The sequence below is a fragment of the Geotrypetes seraphini genome, chromosome 10, assembly GCF_902459505.1.
Source record: "Geotrypetes seraphini chromosome 10, aGeoSer1.1, whole genome shotgun sequence".
Taxonomy (NCBI): domain Eukaryota; kingdom Metazoa; phylum Chordata; class Amphibia; order Gymnophiona; family Dermophiidae; genus Geotrypetes; species Geotrypetes seraphini.
The window spans coordinates 52,412,696-52,438,660 of NC_047093.1; the positions used below are offsets into that span (position 1 = coordinate 52,412,696).

Sequence of the window (25,965 nt, forward strand, 5' to 3'; positions counted from 1 at the left end):
TCAGTTCATACCTTCTCACTATTGTCTGGATACTTTCTCCAGACGGGATGGACAGTTTAGCCAAACAGTATTACATAATTTATTCTCCTAAATTGCCAACACTCCCACCATCCCATTCTGGTTAGCTTGGAGGTCACCCATATGTGAGAATACCTGCCTGATTGTCCTGGGATAAAGCACAGATACTTACCGTAACAGGTGTTATCCAGGGACAGGAGGCAGCTATTCTCACAACCCACCCACCTCCCCTGGTTGGCTTCTCTGCTAGCTATCTGAACTGAGGAGACGCGCCCTGCGCTGGGCGGGAAGGCACTCGTGCATGCGCGGTGCGGGCAACTCGAAACTTCGAGTTTCTTCAAGCAAGTCTGCTTGCTAGGCGTCCGCATCCGGGCTCCGTCAGTGATGACACCCATATGTGAGAATAGCTGCCTGCTGTCCCTGGATAACACCTGTTACGGTAAGTAACTGTGCTTTTTCACAACAATTCTTATGTAATCCGCCTTGAACCGCAAGGTAAAGGCAGAATAAAAATCACGTAATGTAATGTAACATTACATTACATTACATTACATTACAAGGATTATTGGGGGTTGGGTTGTATGTATGTGTGTATGTATGTATATATATATATATATATATATATATATATATATATATATACATATATATATATATATACAGGGGGTTGGGTTGTGTATGTAGGCAGTCAGCTGGCACTGGCGCCTCTCCTGAAATCTCAGGATGCACACTAGTATGCCTTGGCACACAGTTTGAGATACACTGCGGTAGCCCTCGGGTAAAGGCAATGTGTTTTCATCAACAAAATGTACTTAATGGCCTCGTATGCATTCATTTATAATCTTGCTTGATTTTGCGAATGTGAAAGAATTTTTGCTTGTAAAGGAAGAGTTTGTTGTTATCCCCTTCTAACAATTTTCCCCTGACGCAACCTGAGGGCGAAACGTGGCCATGTCGGGTTTGGCTTATCTAATAAATCACAGCATTCTTGATACCACTGGTCTGCTCTGTGTTTCTGCCTGTGATTGTTCACAGATCATTGCCTCGGGTTCTTCATGTTGTCTTGTGGTAGCTTTCTGCGTCAGCCCAGCTGTATGTCACCAAAAAGGGTTCATCAGCATGGCTGTTGTCAGAGGAGGTGACAGCTGGAGAAGTAGGTGTTTTGATGAGTTTTCCTAATTATCTTTGATGGGCCAAACAAGGCCCTGAGAAACAAACAGTAATCAGACCTGGGGGTGGGTAGGAGGGGTTCTTCACCACAAGCCTGTCCCATCACTTGTTGGATTCTGATGGCAGATTGGGAGAGATCAGGTTCCTCAGCCTTTGTGTACTAGGATTAAACTTTAAATATCATCATTAAAGGCTCTGTGTGTGGGTGTGGGTGTATATGTGTGTGGAGAAGAAGGAGGGAGAGCTGCATTTAAAGGGAAGCTATAAAACTCTGCTTTTAAGAAGAGAGAGCTTGTCAAACTTTCACTAGTGTAGCAATTACAGCCCGTTTGGAGCAGAACATTGGAAAGCTGTTTCGCATTTGATCCTGTTTTATCAAAAAAGTAGATATTTAAATTGCAGTGGGTAGGTTCAAGATTCAACAGCCGGAGCAGTTTCTGGAAAATCATGCAGGGGAAGAGATCTGTGTTGGCTGCTGGTGAATCATTATGCCCCCCTTTACGAAGCCATGTTAGGGTTTTTTTTTTAAAATCACTGGCCGAGGCGGTATTAGCGCCGACGCTCATTGGAATTCTGAGCGTCGGAGCTAATACCGCCACAGCCGGCAATTAAAAAAGCCTAAAGTGGCTTCTTATATTAAATTTATCCTCCTTGCTCTCATAGAAATATAGGGAAGCATACCAGATTTAAGACTGTATGGCCTATCCAGTCTGCCAATCCAACCCATCTACTATCCCTATTATTTGGTTAAACTGTAGGATTTTACTAGGAGGCCTTGAGAATTACGTTTTTCAGGGCTTCCTGAACTTGTGCTGGAAACCCCACAATTAGTCAGGTTTTCAGAAAAACCACAGTGAATATGCATGAGAGAAGTCTACAAATATCAGATCTTCGGTGTTTGCAGATTTATCTCATACTTATTCATTTTGGATATCCTGAAAAAGAATTAGCCCTAGGACAGGTTTGTGAAGGCCTAGACCAGTGGTCCTCAACTCCAGTCCTCAGCATGAGAAAGATTTACATACACTACCTCTTGGGTATGAAAACCTATTTCACTGTGGATATCCTGAAAACCCAACTATTTGGGATTGTCTGGAGGACTGGGTTGAGAACCACTGCCCTGAACTAGATGGAGGATAAGAGCATTCTCTTTTGTTGCCTCTTCTCTCTAGAAGAAAGATTATTTAGACTTCAGGGAACTTAGAATGCCAAATTATATTTAGAGTTGATGAGCTGAGGTTGTTACTGTCTGTAAAAATATTTAGCTGATTTGCTTTTGACTGGGGGTTGATCTTTCGATAGATTTATTTTTTAAGTGAGATATTTCATGGTAGACTAGGTCTCATTTTGAGGTTTGTTTATACAGGCAGTCCCCATTTTAAGAACACTCGACTTCTTATGAACCAAAGTTCTGCTTCTCCCTTCGTGTGCCAATGCGCTCCTTCTTTCTCCCTTCCTGTCCTAACGCAACCCGCCTCTTCCCTTCCATGTTCCAGCGTGCCTCTGGTCATCCCCTTTTCATTCCGCATCCCAAATTCATGTCTCCTTCATTTACCTCCTCTTACCAGCTCCCTCCTCCCAGCTGCACTTCTGTTGTCAAAGTCACAAGTGGCGGCTTCAGCACGTGGTCCCCTGGTCTTTCAAAGCCGCAATCTGCAGCTCGTGCATGCGGCCCGCTAACCCAGAAGCCTTCCTTCTGATGCCAGACGTCAGAGGGAAGGCTTCTGGGACAGTAGGCTGCATGCACGAGCTGCTGATTGCGGCTTTGCAAGACAAGGAAACCACTTGCTGGAGCCGCTTTGACAACAGAAGTGCGGCTGGGAGGAGGAAGCCAGCATGAGGCACGAATTTGGGATTCAAAACGGAGGAGAACAACCAGGGGCGTGTTGGGACACGGAAGGGAGGAGGAGGAGGGTTGCATTATGAGGAAGGGAGGAAGAGGGACTGCATTGGCATAGGAAGGGAGAAACAGAGTCGCGTTGGGACACAAAAGGAAGGGAGAGAGCACAAATGTACATAATCAGAGGATCATAAGGTAAGAACATAAGAATAGTCTTACTGGGTCAGACCAATGGTCCATCAAGCCCAGTAGCCCGTTCTCATGGTGGCCAATCCAGGTCACTAGTACCTGGCCAAAACCTAAGATGTAGAAATATTCCAAGCTACCGATCCCCGTGTCTTTCTCAATAACAGACTATGGACTTTTCATCCAGGAACTTGTCCAAACCTTTCTTAAACCAGCTACGCTATCCACTCTTACCACATCCTCTGGCAACGCGTTCCAGAGCTTAACTATTCTCTGAGTGAATAAAAATTTCCTCCAATTGGTTTTAAAAGTATTTCCCTGTAACTTCATTGAGTGTCCCCCTAGTCTTTGTAGTATTTGACGGAGTGAAAAATCGATCCACTTGTACCCATTCTACTCCACTCAGGATTTTATAGACTTCAATAATATCTCCCCTCAGCCATCTCTTTTCCAAGCTGAAGAGCCCTAACTGTTTTAGTTTTTCCTCATACAAGAGGAGTTCCATCCCCTTTATCATCTTGCAAAAAAAGAGGGAACTTTTCATAATATTCTGAATCTCAAGGGCATAAACTGATTGTGCGAGTAACACACTTAGACTCTGATATCAGTCAGCACAGCTGTGCAGTCAGTAGAGTTCCTGAAAGTACTAGATCTCAAGGAGGCCTAATGACACATTCCAATTTGACCCCCACACCATGAATTCATGAAATTTGATTCTGAGCCAGCATTTCTAGTTGCAAACGATGTCTTGCTTGGCAGTGGTGCACAGAACACTTTCCAAGATGATGATGGTAGTAGTAGCCCTCTTCTGCTAAGAATGAGTCAGAGATCACCTCTTTTGAGGCAACTGGTTCATTTAAGCATCTTCACATCAGAAAGGTTTGCAAGTTACATCTAGTGTTCTAAAGTTACCCTAGTCACTTGGTTTTTGTAGTGAACCTCAGCAAAAACAGAAAGATTCGTTCTCAGTCCTGAAATATCTAGGAGAGATGCTCAACACAAAAAGGGAAGATTTTCCTTTGAGTTCAGAGGTTGCAGTCCCAGATCCAGTTGCTTTTGATGCAAGTGGCTCTCCAAGCTTGGGACTATATACAGATGCTAGGTTCAATGGTAGTGACCATAGAAGAGGATCCTTGGTTTCATGCTCATATGTGTCCTCTGCAAAGGTCCTTGCACAGCTGATGGTCAGCACAACATTTGTCTTCCTTGGACTCTAGTGAGAAACAACATAAAGTAGTGGCTATTTGGCTTGAACCTAACACTTTTCGAATGGATAATGGTGACAGCCGACACCAATCTCTTGGATTGGGGTGCACATTGTCAGAATTAGGGGCACAGTGGAGTTGGTCTATGACTCAGTTAACGCTCTTCCGAAGTCTGTCATAGGGGAAAACACCCTCCAGGGATTCAAGACAAAGTTAGACAAGTTCCTGCTGAACCAGAACGTACGCAGGTAGGGCTAGTCTCAGTTAGGGTGCTGGTCTTTGACCAAGGGCCACAGCGTGAGCGGACTGCTGGGCACGATGGACCACTGGTCTGACCCAACAGCGGCAATTCTTATGTTCTTATAGTCCACCTCAAGATTTGAGTAGTGTGAAAGGCTTCAGTGGCGTTCAGGTCCTAACTCAGGGCAAGGTAGACAGAATATTTTTCTGACAATTCTATGATGTTGGCATACATCAACAAGCAAGGAGGCACAAAAAGTACAGCAATAGCCCTGAAAGCAGATATTCTTCTGTATGGGGAAGAGTCCAACTTGCTAAACATTTTGGCAGTGCATATTGCCAGAGTTCAGAACATCCAGGCAGATTTCTTCAACAAGCGAATGGAATGGAAATAGTCTCCAAGGACCTTCAGCTTCATTCAGAGGCCATGGGTTCAACTCATTATGGATCACATGGAAAAGAGTCAGTGCCAAAGATCTGTCAGTCATTTGAGGGAACATATGGTAGTTCTGAAGGTATGAATGCCCTGATTCAGGGTTAGCCTCAGGTGGGCTTTCTTATTGTAGTTCCTCCTGTGCCAATGCTGAGTCAGTTGCTTCTAAAGATACCTTCTCACCTGAGCCAGGTATTTCTAGTAGCTCCAGACTGGTTTGCAGATCTGATACATCTAAAGATCAGCCCATGCTTGTGACTTCCCCAGGGCCCAGCTTTCTTTTGTCTTTTGTCTTGGCTGTTGAGTTGTCACTGCTACTGTACAGAGATTATTTAGAGGACGTCATTTCCAATCTGCTTCAAAATAGGAAATATTCCACCTCACTAGCATACAACAGAGTTTGGGGAGTATTTGAAGGTGTGCAGACAGGGCAATTTCATCTTTTTGATGTATCAATTGTGCACTTTTTGGCAATCTTGCAAGAGAGGCTGAAGAAATGATTGGCAGTAGTCTCCCTAACAGTTCAGATAGCAGCCCTAACTTATTTTAGGGTATATTTAGAAAGGTCTTCCCTGCCTATGCACTCTGATGAAGCTTTTCTCAAAGGTCTGACTTTTCTGCGATCTCCAGTGAAATGTACTTGTCTTGATTGGAATCTTAATTTACTACTCAAGGCACTGGGGTTAGGACCCCTGAGGAAGGTTATAGCTAGCCGAAACACAGACTGTGTTTGGTCCGCATCCAACTGTCACATCAAACACTCTGTGAAGAGGAGTTTGTATTGTATTTTAATAAACATCATGTCAAGATTATTGGATTCCACTGCTTCTGCTTCTTTTATTTTTGTTCCTCTCTTTACCAAGACTATCACACTTACTGTTCTGACGCTTTCACATTCAGTGTTCTCACCTTACTTTCCTTTTCCATTTACTGTTGTCTTGTGTCTTATTTCACACCTGCTTTCATGGCCTTTGTCTACCTCTCTTTTCCTACCACCCTATTTCTGTCTCACCATGTTTTTTTCTCTATCTAGATTATAGCTCCCTGGAGGATGCCAGAATTCTATAATCGCTTTCGAGGACGCACTGACCTGATGGAGTATGCAAAGGTACAGTAGATTTTTTAATACTATTATATTATATCCAGACATGCATACCAGAAAGGACCAAACTCTGTTTCTTATACCAAAATGGTCAAAAATAATTGTGCCAGGCATGTTAGGAAAGGGAGAATGAAGAGAACAAAGTGATTTACCAAAGAATGAGCTGATGGACTGGATAAGAAGCTAATGGAGGTCTGGAATGCTAGTGGAGAGGCAAAGAAGAAATTAGGAAGAAATTTTTGGGGCTTGGTATCCTGGGTTTTTGTTTGCATCTACCACCATCTTTCTTTTTCTTTTTGAAAAACAGTAAAACATTAAGTAAAAAGCATTTCATTCATTTTTCTTTTGGTTCATTTTTAAAACAAAAGGAATCAAAACGGCAATATTTCTTGTTTGGTTTCAAGTGAGAAACACATTATTACTAGTTGCTGACTCTGTCTTTGCGAATGGCAAGACTGCACTGCTCATTCTCCACTCTGGCATCTGCGTTCAATTAACCTCCACTGGAAAGTGAATCTGATTGGCTGAGCCAAATCTTACAGGTTCTGATGCCAAGATGAGGAATCATTAGGTGTCTCCTTTGGAATTGAGAACAAGTGTGCAGGCTGGGAGGGAGGGAAAGTGCATTACTTTCCTGCACCATTTCATTCACAATAAACAATGAAGAGCATTAATCGCCTAACAAGCTCTTAAAAAGTAATGGAGCGAGGTATGACAATGGATCACTGGGGTGTAAAGGCGTCTTTTCAGCACACTGCTGTACAGACTGAGCACTGAGCAGTCTCATCCCTAGGTTGGGGTTAGGGCATGGGGGCAAAGGGGATTATGAAGCATCTCTGGGAGAGATTGCCTGTCCAGTTTAGTGGAAGGTGTCAGATGAGTTTGAGAGAGGCTGGCTGTGAAGGTCCTGGGTAAGTCTCTCAAATAGGTTTGGAGATTAGGAGAGCATCTTTGCAGGGTTAAGGGGAAGCTATTGGATATTTTTGGAGGGGGAGTGCCTGTACAGGCTCTGGGACAGGCTGTTGGATGGATTTAGAGGAGAAGAGCAGTGCAGGATTTTGGAGAGGCTCTGTATTATGTTGGTGTGTTTGGTTTGTGGCCTAGAGCATTGCACCTCAAACCTGTTCTAGTTTTCAGGATATCCAAACTGAGTGTGTGACAAGGGCAGGAGTGTGATTATTTCATGTGAAATCAGAACTACATATACCAGAATGAAGGAGAGAAAACACTGGGTATAACATCTGGGTGCAGAGGCAGGCTTTTAGGAAACATGAACGAGGGGGCATTCGGAGAAACTGAAGGGAGATAGGTTCAAAACAAATGCAAGGAAGTTTTTTTTCACCCAAAGGGTCGTGGACACTTGGAATGCACTACCGGAGGAAGTGATCAGGCAGAGTACAGTACAGGGATTCAAACAGGGATTGGACGGATTCCTGAGGGATAAAGGGATCGTGGGATACTGAGAGAGGTGCTGGGATGAAATACAAGTATAGAAAACTAACCAGGTAATAATATGGAAACCCAACCAAGTCGTGAATGTGCAAGACCGGAGGATTAGGACTTCGATGGGAAGATAGGACTTCAATGGGAAACCAAGGTGGCAAGGGGGCCCCTTCTGGTTATTCAGACAGGTCGTGACCTGTTTGGGCCGCCGCGAGAGCGGACTGCTGGGCGGGATGGACCTGTGGTCTGACCCGGCGGAGGCACTGCTTATGTTCTTATGAGCATTTTTGAAAGATAGAGGTATGTCACTGGGTTCCTTTCTGCTTTTAAAGTTGTATCTCAGTGATGGGGTGTTTTGTGTTCTGATTGTATGTTGCTTCCTTCTGCCCAATAGAAACATGGAATTCCAGTTCCCACAACTCCCAAGAATCCTTGGAGCATGGATGAGAACCTCATGCACATCAGGTGAGAGAATAAAGCACTCATTCTGGCACCCCTAGACCAGAGAGATAACCCTTGAGCAGTGGCATAGTAAAGGGGGTGCGAGCGGAGGCAGTCTTTCTCGGGTGTGGTATTTCTCGGGGCGCCAGAACTCCTCCTCTTCTCCCCCCTTCCCTCTTCTCCCCATGCCATGCCCGTGCCACTTTCCCTGCATCTTTTTAAATTTGGTGTGAGCAGTGACAAACTTACTGCCCTCGTCAACTTCTGCACTTTCTCTAACGTCACTTCTGGGTCACCCTCATTATGCCATTGCCCTTGGGTAAGACAGGCTGCCTCATCTAGGTTGATCTTTGGAAATCTGTGAGGGGGACGGGAGCAAAATATTCAACTTACATGAAATTGGTTCTGGACTTAGCATCTAAAAATTTTTCAAACTTGCTCAGCCCCCCAGGTCTGCATTTAAGTGTCTCAAATATCTAACTTCAGACAGGCATTTGAATGGATATCATGATGTACCTTTCATACCATCTAATTGTGCACTAAATATTTGAATGTAAGCAGGAAAGCATTTAGAATAGAGTCTTCTCAACCAGTTGTCTTGTCTCTAATAGAGATAGTGAGGTGCTCTCTGACTCTGCCTGGTTATAAGGCAAGATAGCACATTTCCCCAAACATGTAATCTTTTTCAGTTTACAAATCTTCTGCATAGTTTGCTTGCATAAGTAGATTTTTTATTCAGACACTAATTTGGGAACAAAAATCTTGGATGTGTCAGTCTAAGACACTATGGAAAATCTCCTTGTTAGTATCATAAGAACATAAGAATAGCCTTACTGGATCAGACCAGTGGTCCATCTAGGTCAGTATCCCATCTTCACGGAGGCCAATCCAGGTTACAACTACCTGGCAAAAACCCAAACAGTAGCAGCATTCCATGCCATTGATTTTTGGCTAAACATATGTCCCCTGTCTGAATTATCAGTGGCACTAGATGGATAGTAGTCAATTCTCCCTCTAAAGATTGGCCGGTTGCATGCAAGGTTGTTTTTTTTTTTTTTTATGTGAGCAATAAATTTAAAAACCAGATTTGCAAGTATTTTCATGAATGACCATGTAAAATCTGTGAGTGACACTCCTAGAATATATAAGCAATTGCTCATATGCTCTGCTTAGAGGGATCATAGATAGTAGTGCTGAAAATTCCTTCTAAACACTCCTGTGCTATCTTGCTAGTGCCAGGGCAGAGTGAGAACATGCCACTACCTATTTGTGTAATGGCAATATTCATTGCAGTTCATATAGTTAAACTAAGTAATTTAGGCTACCAAATAAGCTTTCCTAAATTAAACTGCTTAGCTTTATACATAGCTGCTGCTGAATTAAATATTCAGACACTTTGTAAACAAGTATCTTGTGTTTTCCAGGGGGCAAAGTCTAGTCTTCTAGTCCCTGGGTTCAGTAACATAGTTTATCCTAAGACAAGCAGGCAGCATATTCTCACTTATAGGCGATGTTATTCACGGAGCCTGTCCTGTCACTTTAAACTTCTCAAGAAGCTTTGAGACTGCCCACACCAAGCACGCATGAGTGCCTTCCCGCCTGTCAGCTCACGGTTCCTCAGTTTTTCGTACTCTGCGGAGTGATGAAGTTGTATTTTGAATTCTGTCCAAATCGCGTTGCCTTCCCAGCGTATGTTTTTTTTTTTGCCTTTCAGCTCCTTTTTCTTTATTTCTTTACTGATAATAGTTTCTTTGGTTCTTTTTTCCTTTAAAAAAACCACAAAACTATAAACATTAACTTTTTCCTTAGTCGGACCTGTGGGCTTTCTCTCTTTGGTGTTTTTTCTCACTGTTTTTTTCCTCTCGGAGTACAACCATTGAGTTTTTCGACTTAGCCTCCGAGATTTTTCCTCACATGTCTAGGCCTTCTGCCAGGTTCAAAAACTACTCTCGTTGTCAATGACCCATCTCCATCACTGACCCTCACAGCTGGTGCATTTAGTGTCTGGGCCTGGAGCATCACATGGACACTTGCATCCGCTGTTCTACTCTGCAAAAACGCTCTGTTAAGACTCAACACATTCAACAGGAGAAGTTATTTGGACTGGTCATGACATCCGGCAACAAATTGATGCCATCAGTGCCAACGGTACTGGCATTGACGCCTCCCTTGACGTTGGCGTCGTTCCTGCATCAGGTAAACCTGCTAAGAAGTCATTCTTTACACCAGCATCGCAGGCATCTTCAGCATCAAGTCCCTCGATGCATGCCAAACTTCGACACCATCATTGGTCTCCTATTGGCTATGCTTCCTCATCGAGGTCACCCATCCCTTTACACCCTGCAGCGCCGATGGTATTGGCTATTGAGCCAACAGTACTGGTGCAGTCCTTCCAGAACCAACTGAAGGGCGTTCTTTCAGAGGGAGCTTAGCGATCTGTTTAAGCTGCATACAGCACTGGTGCTTACATCGACTCCCTCGGTACCGGCCCAGGCTGAGCATGGCACATTGACTCCAGCTCTCCTTTGAAGCATTGATGGACATCGAGATCACATGGTACTGATGTTCATTCCTTTAAATCCAAGCATGCATCACACGGTATCGATTCCTGTTCCTCTTGATGCAGATCAAGATCTAGACAGTCTTGTTGACAAACTTCATTTTCCTCTTCATCTGACTGGTACTGATGTCATCGAAGGAGCCCTTATTGATGTTCTCACAGTTGTTGTATTTCTCAGACAAGGAAGCATCCTTCTTCTCCTTCCTATAGAGAATCTCCTGGAGTTGCAGATGTTGATTCTGATCTTGAACCCACATCTGCTCAAGAGTCATAAGACATCCCATCAGACCCATCTCCTCCACCACCAAGATGTAGATGTCCTCCAGAAGAAGTCAACCATTGATCCCAGAGCAGAGCTCCTTGATCCGTTAGACCTTGATGTAACCTCCTAAAGAGCTCCTTAAATTGCCTCTTCACAATCTCCTTAAGGAGGCTCTTTTTAAGAACTAGGAGACTCCTCTAACTCTTCCCATAGGTACTCTTTATACAGAATACAATCCTGTCCCGGCTTTGATAAGCCGCAACTGGCATATCAGTCTTTACTGGTGGAATCTACTCTTAAAAAATTCTTCAGTATCAGTGTATATGCTACTGCTCCACCAGGACGTGAAGGCCATACTATGGATATGTTCGGGCGCTGCCTCTTCCAAAACTATGTTAGCCAACAGAGTCTCAGTTATAACTTCTATATGTTGTTTTACCTTAAACAATTCATAAAGAAATTGGCTGATTTCCAACAATATATTCCATCTGAGCGACTTCCAGAATTCCAGGAGACTACTCATAGTCTTCTTCAAACCAGAAAGTTTATAGCAAGATCAGCTTTTCATGCATTTGATGTGGCATCCAGAGCATTGCTTATGTCTGTTGCTACGAGATGGATTGCATGTCTACGAATCTCTGACATGGACATTAACGTTCAGGATCGTTTAGCAAACATTCCTTGTCTTGGTGAAGAGCTCTTTGGGGACAAAGTGGAGGATGTCACCCAAAGACTTACCTGACATGAACAAAGCTGGACCATCTTAATAGGATCCAAGACTAAGACTCGGAGAACTGCTTCTATTTATATAAGAGGCGTTATCCAGCAACCTCGTCCTCTTCAAAACCCCCACCACAGAAGAAGCAGAAATCGCAAAAGCCTCAGAAACCTCAGACTTCTGCTCCTCAGAAACCAGCTCAGTCTTTTGACATGCTTCTAGAGAGTATAGCCACAATACCCCTGTCTCAGCCATCTCCCCAACCCATCGGAGGCTGACTTCTCTTATATCATCGATGCTGGACTCTCATTACCTCAGACACCTGGGTGCTCCAAAGTCATTTAGGAGGGTTACTCTCTTTATTTTATCAACATTCCTCCAAAGTACCCTCCAAGAGAATCCTCTTTCACATCTCAACAATGTCCCTTCTTCTTCAGGAATCGAAGATGTTGAAGACCCATTTATTTGATAAATTCTAATGTGTGCTTGTATTCACTGTGTATGTACAGTTTCTTGACCCTTGTAAACCGCTTAGAACTGAAAGGCATAGCGGTATATTAATGGATTGTTATGTTATGCTATGCTTCAACTAAATGCCATAGAAATCGTACCCCCTTCCCAGAAAAATCAGGAGTTCTACTAAAGGTATTTCCTAATTCCAAAGAAGACGGGAGATCTTCATCCCATCTCGATCACCAAGCTCTCAACAAATATTTAGTCAAAGAAAAGTTTTGCATGCTATCCCTGCGAACCTTATACCCACTTCTAGAATGAAATGATTGGCTGTGCTCTCTAGTCCTCAAAGAGGCCTACACTCACATAGCCATATACCCAGAATACAGAACGTTTCTTTGTTTTCATGTGAATCAGCATTTCCAGTACAAAGTTCTGCCATTTGGCCTCACTTCATCTCCAATATTATTCACAAAGTGCCTGGTGGTAGTAGCAGCAACCCTCTGTACCCATGGGTATCAAGTGTTTCCATATCTAGACGATTGGTTGATAAAAGCTACATCACCTCAAGCAGTTCACTCAGCAACACAAGTGACCATAGCTTTTCTCCAGCTTCTGGAGTTTAAAGTCAACTTTTCAAAGTCTCATCTTCAACCCTCTCAAGTGTTGGAGTTCATAGGAGCCTTGCTCAACACTACTCTTCTAAGGGCTTTCCTATCCCAACAAATACAAAACACCTTGCTTCACCTTTGCAATTATGTGTCCACTCTCTGCAAAACATCTCAGCAAGACAAGTGATGTGTTTCATTGGTCACATGGCATCCACAGTTCATGTAACTCCTTTCGCTCAACTTCATCTCAGGTCAACTCAGTGGACCCTGGCGTCTCAGTGGCTTTGTCAATCTCTCCAGTTGTAATTGAATAAGACACATCTTTCTAGAGGCTTGCTATTTCACATCTCTCCACATCACAAAATACTCAAACGGATGTCCGTGTATGCTTGGGGAGCTCACCTAGACAGTCTCAGGACTCAAAGGGTGTAGTCTGCTCAAGAGAAGACGTTCCACATCAACCTGTTAGAGTTGTGGGCAATTCGCAATGTTCAGAAAACGTTTCAAGATCGTCTCTCCAATCAGGCCCTCTTTCTTCGCACATACAATCAAATAGCCATAGACTACATCAACAAGCAGGGAGGAACATCTCTCTTCCTCGGTGTCAAGAAGCCAAGCACATTTAAGATGGGGCAATACCTCAAAATATATTTCTCAAAGCCATATGTGTACAAGGGAAATAGAAAGCTCTAGTCGACAGACTCATCAGATTTCTTCATCCACATGAGTAAACTCTCAATTCCAAAGTCTTACACCATATCTTCTCACTATGGGTGACTCCTCAGATAGACCTGTTTGCATCTCTCCACAGCCACAAATTGCCTCAATTTTGTTCCAGACAGTACTCTCCACATCGTCTGGAGGTGGATGCTTTTCTTCTGGATTGGTCACACAAGTTCCTGTATGCCTCTCCGCCAATTCCTCTAGTTCTGAAGACGTTAGTCAAACTCAAACAAGAGTCAGTCACCATGATCCCAATAGCTCCTTGGTGGCCCAGACAGCCTTCTACTTCAACCGAGTGTCAAGGATCCAATTCCATTGCAGATCTTTCCATCTCTAGTCAGAGTCAAGGATCTCTTTTACATCCCAATCTGCAATCTCTGCATCTAACAACTTGGTATCTCTCAATCTGACTTCAACAGATTTCAATCATTCTGAACCAGTACAAGTTAGTATAGCTGCTTCCAAAAAGCCTTCTACTCAGCACTGTTATCGATTCAAATGGGCATGCTATGCTCAAGCTGGGCTGAAGCTCGAGGGATGTGTTACAGCACACAAAGTGTGAACTATAGCAGCATCAGTGGCTTTTTTGCATTCCAATCCCATTGAAGTTATTTGCAAAGTAGCTACTTGGTCCTTAGTTTACACATTTACATCTCATTACTGTCTAGAATCCTGTTCCAGATGAGATGGTCGTTTTGGCCAAGCAGTTTTACAGAATTAATTTTCTTCCTAATGGCCAATTCTCTTGCCATCCCATTTATTATTATTATTATTAGGTTCTTATATCCCGCCATACCCAAAGAGTTCTAGGCGGTTTACATCCGTTACATTAGGATCCGGTCTGAACCCGGATTTACAAAAATTTTGTCGGAATTGCAGGTAGCGCGGAAGGAGGCACAGGTTTATCATAGTTGGGTTAGAGGATAAAATGGAGGGAGTGGGAAACCAGAAGAGGGGGGGGGGGGAGAGGGAGGTGGGGGTGGGGGGGGTTGGAGTGTATGCAGGGAGTAAGGACTAAGGGTCTTGTTCGCGGAAGAGGTGTGTTTTGAGAAGTTTTCTGAAGTCTAGGTAGGTCGGGGCCTCTAGCATCATTTGGGCTAGCCAAGGGTTCAGCTTGGCCGCCTGGAAGGCGAAGGTTTTGTCGATGAATCTTTTGAGCTGGCATGATTTTATGGAGGGGAAGGTAAACAACTGGATTCTGCGGGATTTCTTGTTGGTGCAATACATATTGAAATGTGGGGAGAGGTATTTTGGTGAGAGACCAAATACTGTCTTGTAACAGATGCAGGCGAACTTGAAGAGGACTCGGGATTCGAAGGGTAGCCAGTGCAGTTGGTGGTAGAAGGGGGTGATGTGTTCCCATTTGTTCAGGCCGAAAATGAGGCGGACAGCTGTGTTTTGAATCAGTTTTAGTCTTCTGGTGATTTTCTTTGTGGAGCTTAGGTAAATGATATTGCAATAATCCAGTATGCTGAGGATAGAGGATTGAACTAATAGTCGAAATGCAGTGTCATCGAAGTATTTCTTTATGGTACGGAGTTTCCAGAGTGCTGAAAGGCCTTTCTTGACAATGAGGTCGGTGTGATTTTCTAGGGATAGATGTTTGTCAAGCGTGACTCCTAGTATTTTTAATGTTTGTTCGAGTGGGAAAACCAATCCTTTCACCTGGATTGTGGTGTCTTTGATTTTGTCTTTGGGGGTGGCTAGAAAGAATTTTGTTTTGTCTGGGTTGAGCTTTAGTTTGAAGGAGAGCATCCAGAGTTCTATCTGGCTGAGTATGCTAGTTATGTAGTTGAGAAGATCCTGGGATAGACTGGTTAGAGGGATGACAATTGTGATGTCATCTGCATAGATGAAGAATTTGAGCTTAAGTTTGTGAAGGAGGTTACTGAGGGAGGCGAGGTAGATATTGAACAGGGTGGGGGATAAGGGGGAGCCTTGTGGTACACCGCAGGAGTTCACCCAGCTGTAGGAGAAGTTGTCATTTTTGTGTACCCTGTAGGATCTGTTTCGTAGGAACCCTTGGAACCAGCTGAGTACCCGGTCGGAGATTCCAATGTGGGCCAGGCATTCCAGGAGAATAGTGTGGTCAACTAGGTCAAACGCACTGCTTAGATCAAATTGTAAGATCAGGGCGCTGGAGCCCCGACTGAAGAGTATGTGCAGGTGGTCTAGTAAGGAGGCGATGATGGTCTCTGTGCTGTGGTCCGTGCGGAAGCCCGATTGATTGTCGCTTAGGATATTGAATTTTTCCAGGTATGCGGAGAGTTCTGCTTTTACTGCCCCTTCCGCGATTTTGGTGAATAGTGGTATGTTAGCTATTGGTCTGTAATTGGAAGGTGCGTTGGAAGAGTCCTTTATGCTTTTTATGATTGGGGTTATTAAGATATGTCCTTGTTCTGGAGGGAAGTTTCCTGCGGATAGTAGGGAGTTGACCCATAGTAGCATGTTTGCTTTGAAGTAGATCGGAGCCGTTTTCATCACATTTGGGGGGCAAGTATCTAGTTTGCAGAAGGATTTGGTGTATTTGTTATAATATTTGTTGAAGGTTTTCCAGTCGATTGTGGTAAATTGGTTCCAGTTTAGGTCGGATCTAGACCCTTGGTCTGGTTTAGCTATGTCGATGTCAGGGAGGATGGGAAAGAGCTCCAGTGGATTGGTCTTGGTGGGTAGTGCTGATCTTAGTTTTAGGATCTTGGAGTTGAAGAAATCCGCTAGGGTGTTGGCGGTTAGTGTTGAGTCTTCCTGGTTGTTAGTGAGTGTTTCAATGTTGTAAAGGTTATTGACGAGTTTGAAGAGGTTGCTGCTGTTGGATGTGATGTTTCCAATTAAGTGTGAGTAGAATTTTTTCTGTTTTTCCTTGGTAAGGTTTTTGTAGGTTTTTAGTTTGAGTCTCCAGGCAGTTCTGAGTTCCTGGGTTCCTGACTTTATCCATAGTCTTTCTGACTTTCTGAGGTCCCTCTTTAACAGTAACAGCTCTGTGTCGAACCATCCCTCCTGATTTGTGGTTCTGATGTGGCGGGTTTTTGAAGGGGCTATTTCATTTAAAATGTTAGTGCTGTCAATGATCCAGGCGGACATGAGTTGATCTATTTCTTCGTCTTGTTTTATGTGGGTGTCATAGCGAGACCAGAATTCCTCTGGGTCTATCTTTCCTCTAGTAGTGTGGGTTGTGATGTTTCTTGTTTTGTTGTTTCTTGAATGTTTTTGTTGGCAGCCCAAGGAAAAGTCGCATAGTCTGTGGTCAGACCATAGGGAGTCTGTCCAGTTGGCTTGTTTCCAGTATATTTTTGGGTCGGTCGGCTCGTTGGAGGAGAATGTGACCAGGTCTAGCTGATGGCCCTTTTGGTGAGTTTTGGTTGGGGGGGGTTTGAAGAAGCCTAGTTGGGAGGTGAGTGACCAGAAGTCGGCAACTTCTGGTTGGTCCGCTTGCTCAAGGTGGATGTTGATGTCTCCGCATAGAAGGTTGTAAGGACTTGTTAGATAATTAGTTAATAAGGAGTCAGCGAGGTCCTCTTTGGCTAGGGACCATTTTTGGGGTGGGATGTAGAATAGAGTGATAGTTAGCGAGGAGGCAAGGGATTTAGAGGTGAGTGAGATGGCTAATATTTCTGCGTTGGGAGAGGATTTGGTGTTGAGTGCCGTACAATTAAGCTGATCTCTGAAGATTATTGCTAGGCCTCCTCCTCTTCCCCGAGTTCTGGCCAGGGAGAGGATCTTGTATCCTGCGGGTAGGCAATCTTTGATTATAATATCCTTGTCTGATAGTAGCCAGGTTTCGGTGAGTAGGATGAAGTCGGGGTTGGTATCCGTCAGCCAGTCTCTGATTAGAATGGCTTTGTTCCTCATGGATCGAATGTTTAGGTAAAAGCCTAGTAGGTTCTGGTGGTTTGGGTGGTTGGCTGGGGCATAGTGGGAGTAGGCCAGTTTTTTTAGTGTTCTAGGTTTTTTTGAGCCGGGTTTGGTGGGTTTGCGGGGGGGTGGAGGATTTGGGAGCCGTATTAGGTGAGAATGTGGGGTGTGGGGTGTGAGCGAGGGTACTTTGGGTTTTGAAGGGCGATATAGGGAGAAGTGGACAGGGATGGTGGTTGTGTGTGATGGGTCAGCAGAGCAGATCCTGAGGGTGATGAGATATAGTAGGAGTAGTGCTACGCATTGAGGGGTGTTTGGCCTTGCCATGGTGACACGCTCGTGGGGGGGGAAGAGCGTGGGGTATGGTAGTAGTCGGAGGGGGGCAGAGGGGAGGGGTGTGATGCAAAGTTTGGCAGGTTTCAGCGGCGCAGTGGACGATATAAAGCTGAGCCGGTTACAGCGGTGCAAAAGGCAGTACAGAGTTGTGCAGGTTACAGCGGTGCGTTAGGCAGTACAAAGTTAAGTAGGTTGCAGCAATGCAATAGATCGATGTAAAGTTAAACAGGCTGAACAATTTAAGCGTGTGCGCGCGGTGCAGTAGGCAGTACAGTACAATGTAAACAATGTAAACAGTAGGTAATACAGTAAACAATAAGGCAGTGCAGTACAGTGTTAACTTTTCTGAGTTCTAACGGATGAGGTGGTGCTATGTAAATAACACTATGTGTTGCTGTGATCCAGTTGGGGGGGTCGGACTAGTAAGCTAGGGAGACTCACATGTGAGAATATGCTGCCTGCTTGTCCTAGGATAAAGCACAGTTACTTACCATAACAGGTGTTATCCAGGGACAGCAGGCAGATGTTCTCACATCCCTCTCACTTCCCCTGGCTGATTTCTTAGCTTGCTTACAAAACTGTGGAACCGCGAATTGACGTTGGGCGGGAAGGCATTCGTGTGTGCGTGATGTGGACAGTCTGAAGCTTCTTGAGAAGTTTAAAGCAACAGTACACTTTTTTAGCACTATCCATACTGGGCTCCATAGATGATGTCGCCCACATGAGAATATCTCCCTTCTGTCCCCTGATAACACCTGTTATGTAACTGTGCTATCTTGCTACTCTTTGGGATTCTGCCAGGTACTTGTGACTTAGATTAGCCATTGCTAGAAGCAAGATACTGGGCTAGACGGACCAATGATCTGCCCCAGTATGGCTATTATCTTGTTCACCATAGCTGCTTCTTTACAGATAAATGCTTTTGAATATCTGGAGCCACTTGTTTTCATGACCTCACAGATAAACATAAGCCATATAATTGTTTTTATTCTTGTGTCTTGCCCATTGCATTTTCTGTGTACAATATTATATAACCATAAGAAAAGCCATACTGAGTCAGACCAAGATCCATCAGGCCCAGCATCCTGCCTCTGATGGTGACCAATCCAGGTTATATCCCAAAATGTAGATCTTTTTCCCGTAATTCATTTTCAGGGGTGAGCAATAGCTGTCCTATCTAATTAATACATTTTTATGGACTTTTCTTCCAAGAACCTGTCCAAACCTTGAGCACATCTCCTGGCAGCAGATCCCATAGCTTGAAAAACTATATTTTTTTTACAAGTTTTGTGTTTTTGAAAGGCTACGCAATTGTTTCTTATTTAACTGCTTACACAGTCATGATTTTATAAGATTTTATTACATCCCCTCTCAGTCATCTTTTCCAAGCTAAAGAGCCCTAACCTATTTAGTCTTTTCTCTCACGTGTGTTTCCAGTAAAACCAATTATCAGAAACTGGCTCTTATAATTTCACCTCGGCTGGAGATGTAACATTGGTTTTTTTTTTGTTTTGTTTTTTATCTTTCCCAGTTATGAGGGTGGAATCCTGGAAAACCCTAAGGTAAATGATTTTCCATATTCTGGATGGTCCTCTGCATGTGGCAGCAGTTAGAATTCAGTTACTTCACTTTCTGGTCTTGTGGGCTATAGGTCTGTCCAGTTCTCTTTTGTAGGGATTTTCTGTTAATGCTACAGGATCAGCAGGGATGGGAACATTTTCAGGGTGACTCGGCAGGAGAAATGTAAAAAAAAAAAAAATCCTAGAGGAGTACTAAGACAGTTGTAAAGAGGATGAGAGGACATAATGCTAGGAAAAATGAAACATTTCTCACTCACTAGTGTTCAGAGGGGAAGATTATGTACCTATCTTGTTAATCTTATTTCTAGGAGATAAGGAGGAACATTCAGTTTTGAACCATTGGGTTTATGCATCTTCACGCATGGGGTGTATGTAGAGAGCCTCATTTGCATATTTTCCCATTCTGCCTCCCTTCTACCTAGGCTGTCCTGTACTCCTCAGTTCCTATTACAGCAGGTGGTCAGCCCTGGAGAATATACAGGAAAAAGGGAGGAGCACAGGGATTCTCCCTGAGAAACAAGTCTGTTCTGCTCATAACACTACAAAGAACAATAACATTAACAATGATGAATACTTTATAACACATAACAAAACTGAACATAGTTCACCTACCTGAGTGCGCTAATAGCCACAGGGTTCTTGCGGATACTCAGTGATCTAAGCTCCTGCTAGAGGCCACAGAAAGAAGCAAACTGTTCAGTGCTACAGACAAGTCTGAGACAGAATCATCTGACAGGGTAGGCTTCGAAACTGATGTTCCTATCTCCTAGAAAGAAGATTAACAATGTAGGTACATGATCTTCCCTTTTTAGTTCAATAGGAACTTCAGTCTTGAACCACTAGGGTGTAATGAAGCAGTCCCTGGAATATAGGATGGGACAGATGAGCCTGTTAACAGCATTGAAGCTCTGAAAGTGTTAACCAATCTTGCCACTATATTCACCCTGTAAAATTTTGTAAAAGTATGGAGAGAGGACCAAGTGGCTGTCCTACAAATCTCTTTTACGGACACTGTCTTGGACTCTGCCAATGAGGAAGTGACACTTCTAGAAAAGTGGGCCTTCCAGGAAGTTGGAGGTTTCTTATTGCTCCCAATAGAAGCTGATGAAATGGCCTTTCAAATTCATCTGGAAAGAGTCATTTTTGAAGCTGGCTGACTCCAGCAGCTAGTGTCTGCTAACACAAAGAGATGAACTAACAACTGAAACTCATGATCCTGTCCGTCTTCTTGGATCCCAAAGGCATACACGCAGGCAACCGGACCTGCTGGTTGACATGAAAGCTGGACACTATCTTCAGCAAGTACATCTCTAATATTCTGAGGAGAGGCTCGCTACGGGATAGAGTTGTAGTTCCAAAACTCGTCATGCAGACGTAGTAGCCACCAAAATTGCTGCTTTCATTGTGACGTCCGGGAAAGGGTACTGTATTGGTGGATTCAGATGTAATGCACCCTTCAAAAATCTGGAAACATCTGGATGAGAAGTCAATGTTCCTTTGTTGATCCAAGGTCTAAAGCATGAGATACCTGTGATTTGTACTTTAAAGGAGCCCAATGCTTGGCCTTTTTCAAGTCCTTTCTGAAGAAATGCTAGCACCACTGCAATCGGGGCTATAACTGGGTCCAGCTCTAGAAACCCATTCCAGGCTTTCGCATAGGCTGACAGCATTGTTTGCTTCTTGAACTTCGGGAGAGTGGCAATGACCATTTCTGAATAGCCTATGCGCACTAATGCAGCACACTTAAGAACCATGCCATAAGACCAAAGCAGTCTGAATTTTCCAGGGCAATAGGGCCCTGCGTTAGCAAACCTGGATTACAAGGTAGTCTGAAACCCTGGTCCTGCTTAAACAGACTAGATTCCATACCACAACCATCGTGGCCAAACCAGCATCACCAGGACTACCAAACCCTGATGGTCCATTATCCTTTGCAAGACTATGCATATCTTGGGCCATGGAGGGAAGACATACAGCAGCCCCTCCTGGGGCCATGGCTTGACCAAGATGTCGCTTCCAAGTTCATATCTTCAGTTGAAGAACCAAGCTGCTTTTCTGTTGGACGCCGATGCCATGAGATTGATTATTGGATGCCCAGCAACTTACAATGATGTCAAATGCCTCCTGAGATAGAGCCCATTCTCTGGGATCTAGGGTCTGTTGGCTGATCAAATCTGCTTGGACATTGTCCACTCTTGCTACATGTGTTGTTGAGATTGCCACAGATGGTTCTCTACCCAATGAAACAGCATTTGGACCTCCAAGCATACAGGAGCACTCTTGGTGCCTCCCGGACGATTGACATATGCTACTGCCATTGCATTGTCCAAGAATATTCGTTCTGCTTTGCCCTGTAGGAAGCTCCCTAGCGCCTGCAGCACCAGGCGGATTGGTCTAAGTTGTTGATTGACTACTTCCTCTGTGCAGGGGACCAAAGCCCCTGGATCAGTCATCCCTCGCAATGCACTCCCCAGCTGAAGAAGCTGACATCTGTCATGAGCCTCACCCAAGAGGAAAATCGAAGTGGCATTCCTTGGGTTAAAGACTGTGGCTGTAGTCGCCAGTTGAGACAGTGAAGTGCTCAGGCTATCCAAAGAAGTGGCATCTGAAACACACATCCATTTGCAGGGATCAGCAGGATAAAAGTGCTTCCTGTAGGGGACACAAATGTGCCCTGGCCTAAGGGACCATATCTATCGCCACCACAATTGAGCCCAGTATCTGAAAGAACTGCCAAGCTGTGAGCACTGGCTTGTCCCTCAGCATCCTGATTTGCCACGTAAGTTTGTCTGCGGGCCTCTAGGAGGAAACCTTGTTCTCCTTTGTATTGAAACATATGCCCAGGTACTCCAGGGACTGTGATGGCTAGAGGTGATTCTTTCAGAAATTTATGACCCAGTCTAGGGTCTGGAAGTGCTGAACCACATGCCTCACTGCTCTTCTGCCCTCAGTTGTGGATAGGTTTCGAATCAGTCAATTGTCCAGATAGGAATGCACTTGTATACCCTCCTTGCTGCTGCTATGACTATCACCTTGGTGAAGGTTCATGGTCCGTAGCCAATCCAAATGGCAAGGCAGAAAACTGGAAGTGTTGATCCAGAATATGGAACCTCATATATTTCCTGTGGTTCCGGAAAGATGGGAATATGTAGATAAGCCTTTGTTAGATCTAGAAGAGCCAGAAACTCCCACTGAGGCAATGACCAACCTGACTGTTCCCATGCAAAAGTGCGTGACCCTGAGGGTAGCATTTACCAATTTCAGGTTCAGAATCGGCCTCCAGTCTTCTGAGTCTCTTTTGAGCACAATGAAGTACAGTATATGGATTATCAGCCCAATCCCGATTCTTTGTCTGGTACAGTCTCGATAGCTGCTAGGTTTAATAGCTTCTGCACTGTGACTTGAACCTTGACTGCATTTTCCGGTCTTTCCACTGGGAAGTCTACATAGAAGAAATAGATCTTGTACCCCTCCTGAATAAAGTCCAGCACCCAGAGGTCTGTGGTGACCTTGCTCATTCCTCCCAATAAGCTGTTAACCTTCCTCCTATCCTGGGGTTACAGCTGCTGTCTTGGTGTCATAACTACTTTTTTGGGGTCCCTGAGACATGGGCTTCAAAAGATTGAGGATGTTTAGCTCCCCCAAATCTCTGCCTTGTACTCTGGAAGGATCTCTGGGCTGAAGGTTCCGCTGAGTACTGATGAAAGTGCCTAGAGCCATGAAAATTTTCTCAAGCAGACATCTTAAGGGCCTTTGGTCTGTCATCTGGTAGAGACTTAAGATTTGTGATCCTGTACACTAGCCATTAGATTGTCCAGCCCTTTATCAAAGAGCAGTTGAACCTGAAAGGCAATTTGCTCAGTCTCTTTAGAGGCAGAATATCCCACCCACTGTCTAATCCACAGGATTCTATAGGCAAAGATAACATATACAGAGACTTTGCTAAGTACTCCAAACAGATCATACAGCTCATCTACCACATAGTCCACTCCCAAAACAAAAAGACTCTGTGGAGAATTGATATTCCTGAGCTGGACTTTATTATGCTTGATAATCTACAGAAAGACCTATAAACATTTAGGATCCTCTGCCTTACTTGACTTGCTGGACTCCAGGTCTTATCTGTAAGCTCCTGTTTTTCTCAGGGTGAGATCTGTTCCAACTTGATTCAATATGCAAATGAGCTTGCTTCGCTTGGCCTACTAGGAAGAGTCTATACCCAGCAGGTTTTAGCATAGGGCTTTTCAATGCAGCTTTCTCTGAGGTGATAGCAACTTCACCCCATCACATTCCTCTACAAGTGAAAGGCTGTTTGGTAAAGTCGGAACCACTTTTTCTAAAAGGAGAACGTACCTTTCCCATGAACACCTATAGCATTTGGTGTTCTGAAATCAATTTAACAAAATTTCCAGAAGTCTTCTAAATATAATTCTCCTTTGTTATAAAGAATAATAGTAAAATTATCAAAAAGCATAACAAAAGAATGGCAAGAGTCCCTAGGCATATATGGAACAATAGTAGCCATTTCTAATATTATTTAAAAAATTAGAAATTATATTGTTTCATGTTAATGGGATTTTGCCAATTATTCATATTTGGTGTTTCTAATTGGCTGAATAGCAAAAAATGGTATTCAGCATAGCTTTAGCTATATGAACACCTCCTATTGGTTGTGCGTTGACTCCATGATTGCTTCTATCCCTGGATCATCAGAGGTTACAGGAAAAAGCACTACCCGTAAAGGTGCCTCACTTCCCAGAAGGATGATAGAGGGATGTCAAATTAAAACTAGGGTAAATCCATTAATTATAGGTCAGAATTTAATTGGCTGCAAGCTCCTGTTCTTCCTTCCATCATACAAAACTTCAGGTTCGGAAGCATGAACTACACAAAAAAAGACCAGAATGAAAGTCTTAAACCTATCCACGTATACAGATACACCCCAATATATACTCACACCCCTCCCCAGGCAAGACCTGCCAACTGCAGGGATTTCAAAAGCAGATGGTTGGGCCATTTTCTGCCTCTGTGGGGCTCGATTGAAGGGCAATGAGGCATTTAATACGAAGAAAGATAGACATTTACTTCCTTTAACTTCATATGGCACTTTGAAAGAGTTCATTCAATGCCCGGCACAACAACATCAGCCCACATGAATAAACCATTTATAGCATCGATAACTCTGCATCATAGCTAGCTTCATGCTCCATTTCCTTCCAATTTCTTCTTTCCGTGCCGCCTCCTTCCTGCCTTTCTTTTCTCTCTCTCTGTTTTATTTTTGCCGTCACACTCTTCCTTTCTCTCTCTCCCCTGGCAGTACCCCCACCCCTGTAGGGACAGATAAATGGAAGGCACTGATATACTGCAACAAGTGATTTGTCAGCTGAACTACACTTCTGAAAGAGAATAAAGGCCCAGCAGCCATTCAGCATAATGACTGCATGCCAGCCAAAATGTCACTTTATTTCCATTTATTTATTTTATTTAATAGAGGTTGTCAGAGTTGGGTTAGAAAATTGCAAACTAACTGGCTTTGACTTGCAATGTTTAGTAAAAGGATTTTAATACTTATGTTTTTCTGGCTCTGTCGTCAACTCAGTTTCACCACTGCTTCTGGTTAATGGCTGGCAGCCAGGGCTGTATAGACAGAACCCTTCCATGATTGTCTATATGTAATATCTCTGCATGGATGTCTGTTAGGATGTGCCAACTGCCCATAGTTGCGTATAATGCTTTTTCAACATGAACCCTTATGTGTATATGGGGCTGCCTGGTTGTGAGATAATGGGAGTGACTTTGAGATTAGTATGAGGAGTGTGAGTGTGAGATGACATATGGAGCTTGTGAGAGGGGGAATGAGTAGAAGGATTGGTATGTGCAGGGCCACATTAAAAGAACTGTGGCCCCTAAACTACCATAACATTTACGTTTTCCATGCTAGTGAAGCATGAAACCTTAAGCTGTAAACTTGTCTAGCTTATATATAGATAAACACCAAAAGTAGAGCTGCAAAAATCCCAATCTCAAATAATTGCATCTGTGTTGTTAAAAATGACAATAAACTGTATATCCTGGCTGAAGGTTTATATACAAAAAGAGGGAAAAAAAGACCTCAGACACCCTTCAAATCATTTCAAACAGCCAAGGCTGATCAATTGAATGGAATAACCATTTAATCATCAGTCATAAAAATCCCTCTTTTTATTATGTGAATAGCAAAATATAGTATGATTTCAAAATCAAAAGACTTGATTGGAGGGATCCTGATCCCAATGGGACCCGTTTCACCCTAGGTTTCTTCAGGGTCAGTAAAAGTGTTTAAATATGGAGACTGGTATCGGGACCAGTTCCCCCCCACCAACCAAATAAAGCATCGTCTGGTGTGATGAAATGGCGTAGTTCAAATCTCAGTGGAAACACATAATCATTGTCATTAGAGCAACTACATGAAACCTCCTCAGTATAACGCCGCAAATATTGTGGAGTTTTTGTCTGTTGTTTTAGCTTATATGTAGAGCCAACCCTGGGTGTGTAAGGGGCATGGGTACAAGAATGGAATGAGTGTGAAGGGTTGGGCATGAGAAGATAAGTGCCTGAGGGGTGATTGTTAACATGGGTTTGATATTTGGAAAGAAAATAGCATTCATATAGGAAACTGGCTTATGTTATGTATTAGACTCTAGATTATGGTTTCAGGAATTGCTTTTGTAATATTGCCTACTGCTGACTGTTACGGTTCCAGTCTGTTGAATGTTGAATTACCTATTAATAAAAAAATATTGATAAAAAAAG

The 25,965-nt window shown here is 43.6% G+C and overlaps 1 protein-coding gene across 1 annotated transcript in view; it reads left to right on the forward strand.

The window, feature by feature from the left end:
- The window catches only part of ASS1 (argininosuccinate synthase 1), a 159,985-nt gene that overhangs the window by 52,697 nt on the left and 81,323 nt on the right, over nt 1-25,965 (forward strand). The window contains exons 6-8 of the mRNA XM_033961694.1: nt 6,126-6,200; nt 8,032-8,102; nt 19,125-19,155. Of these exons, the coding sequence (XP_033817585.1) occupies nt 6,126-6,200; nt 8,032-8,102; nt 19,125-19,155 (177 nt within the window). The remainder of the gene's footprint in view (nt 1-6,125; nt 6,201-8,031; nt 8,103-19,124; nt 19,156-25,965) is intronic.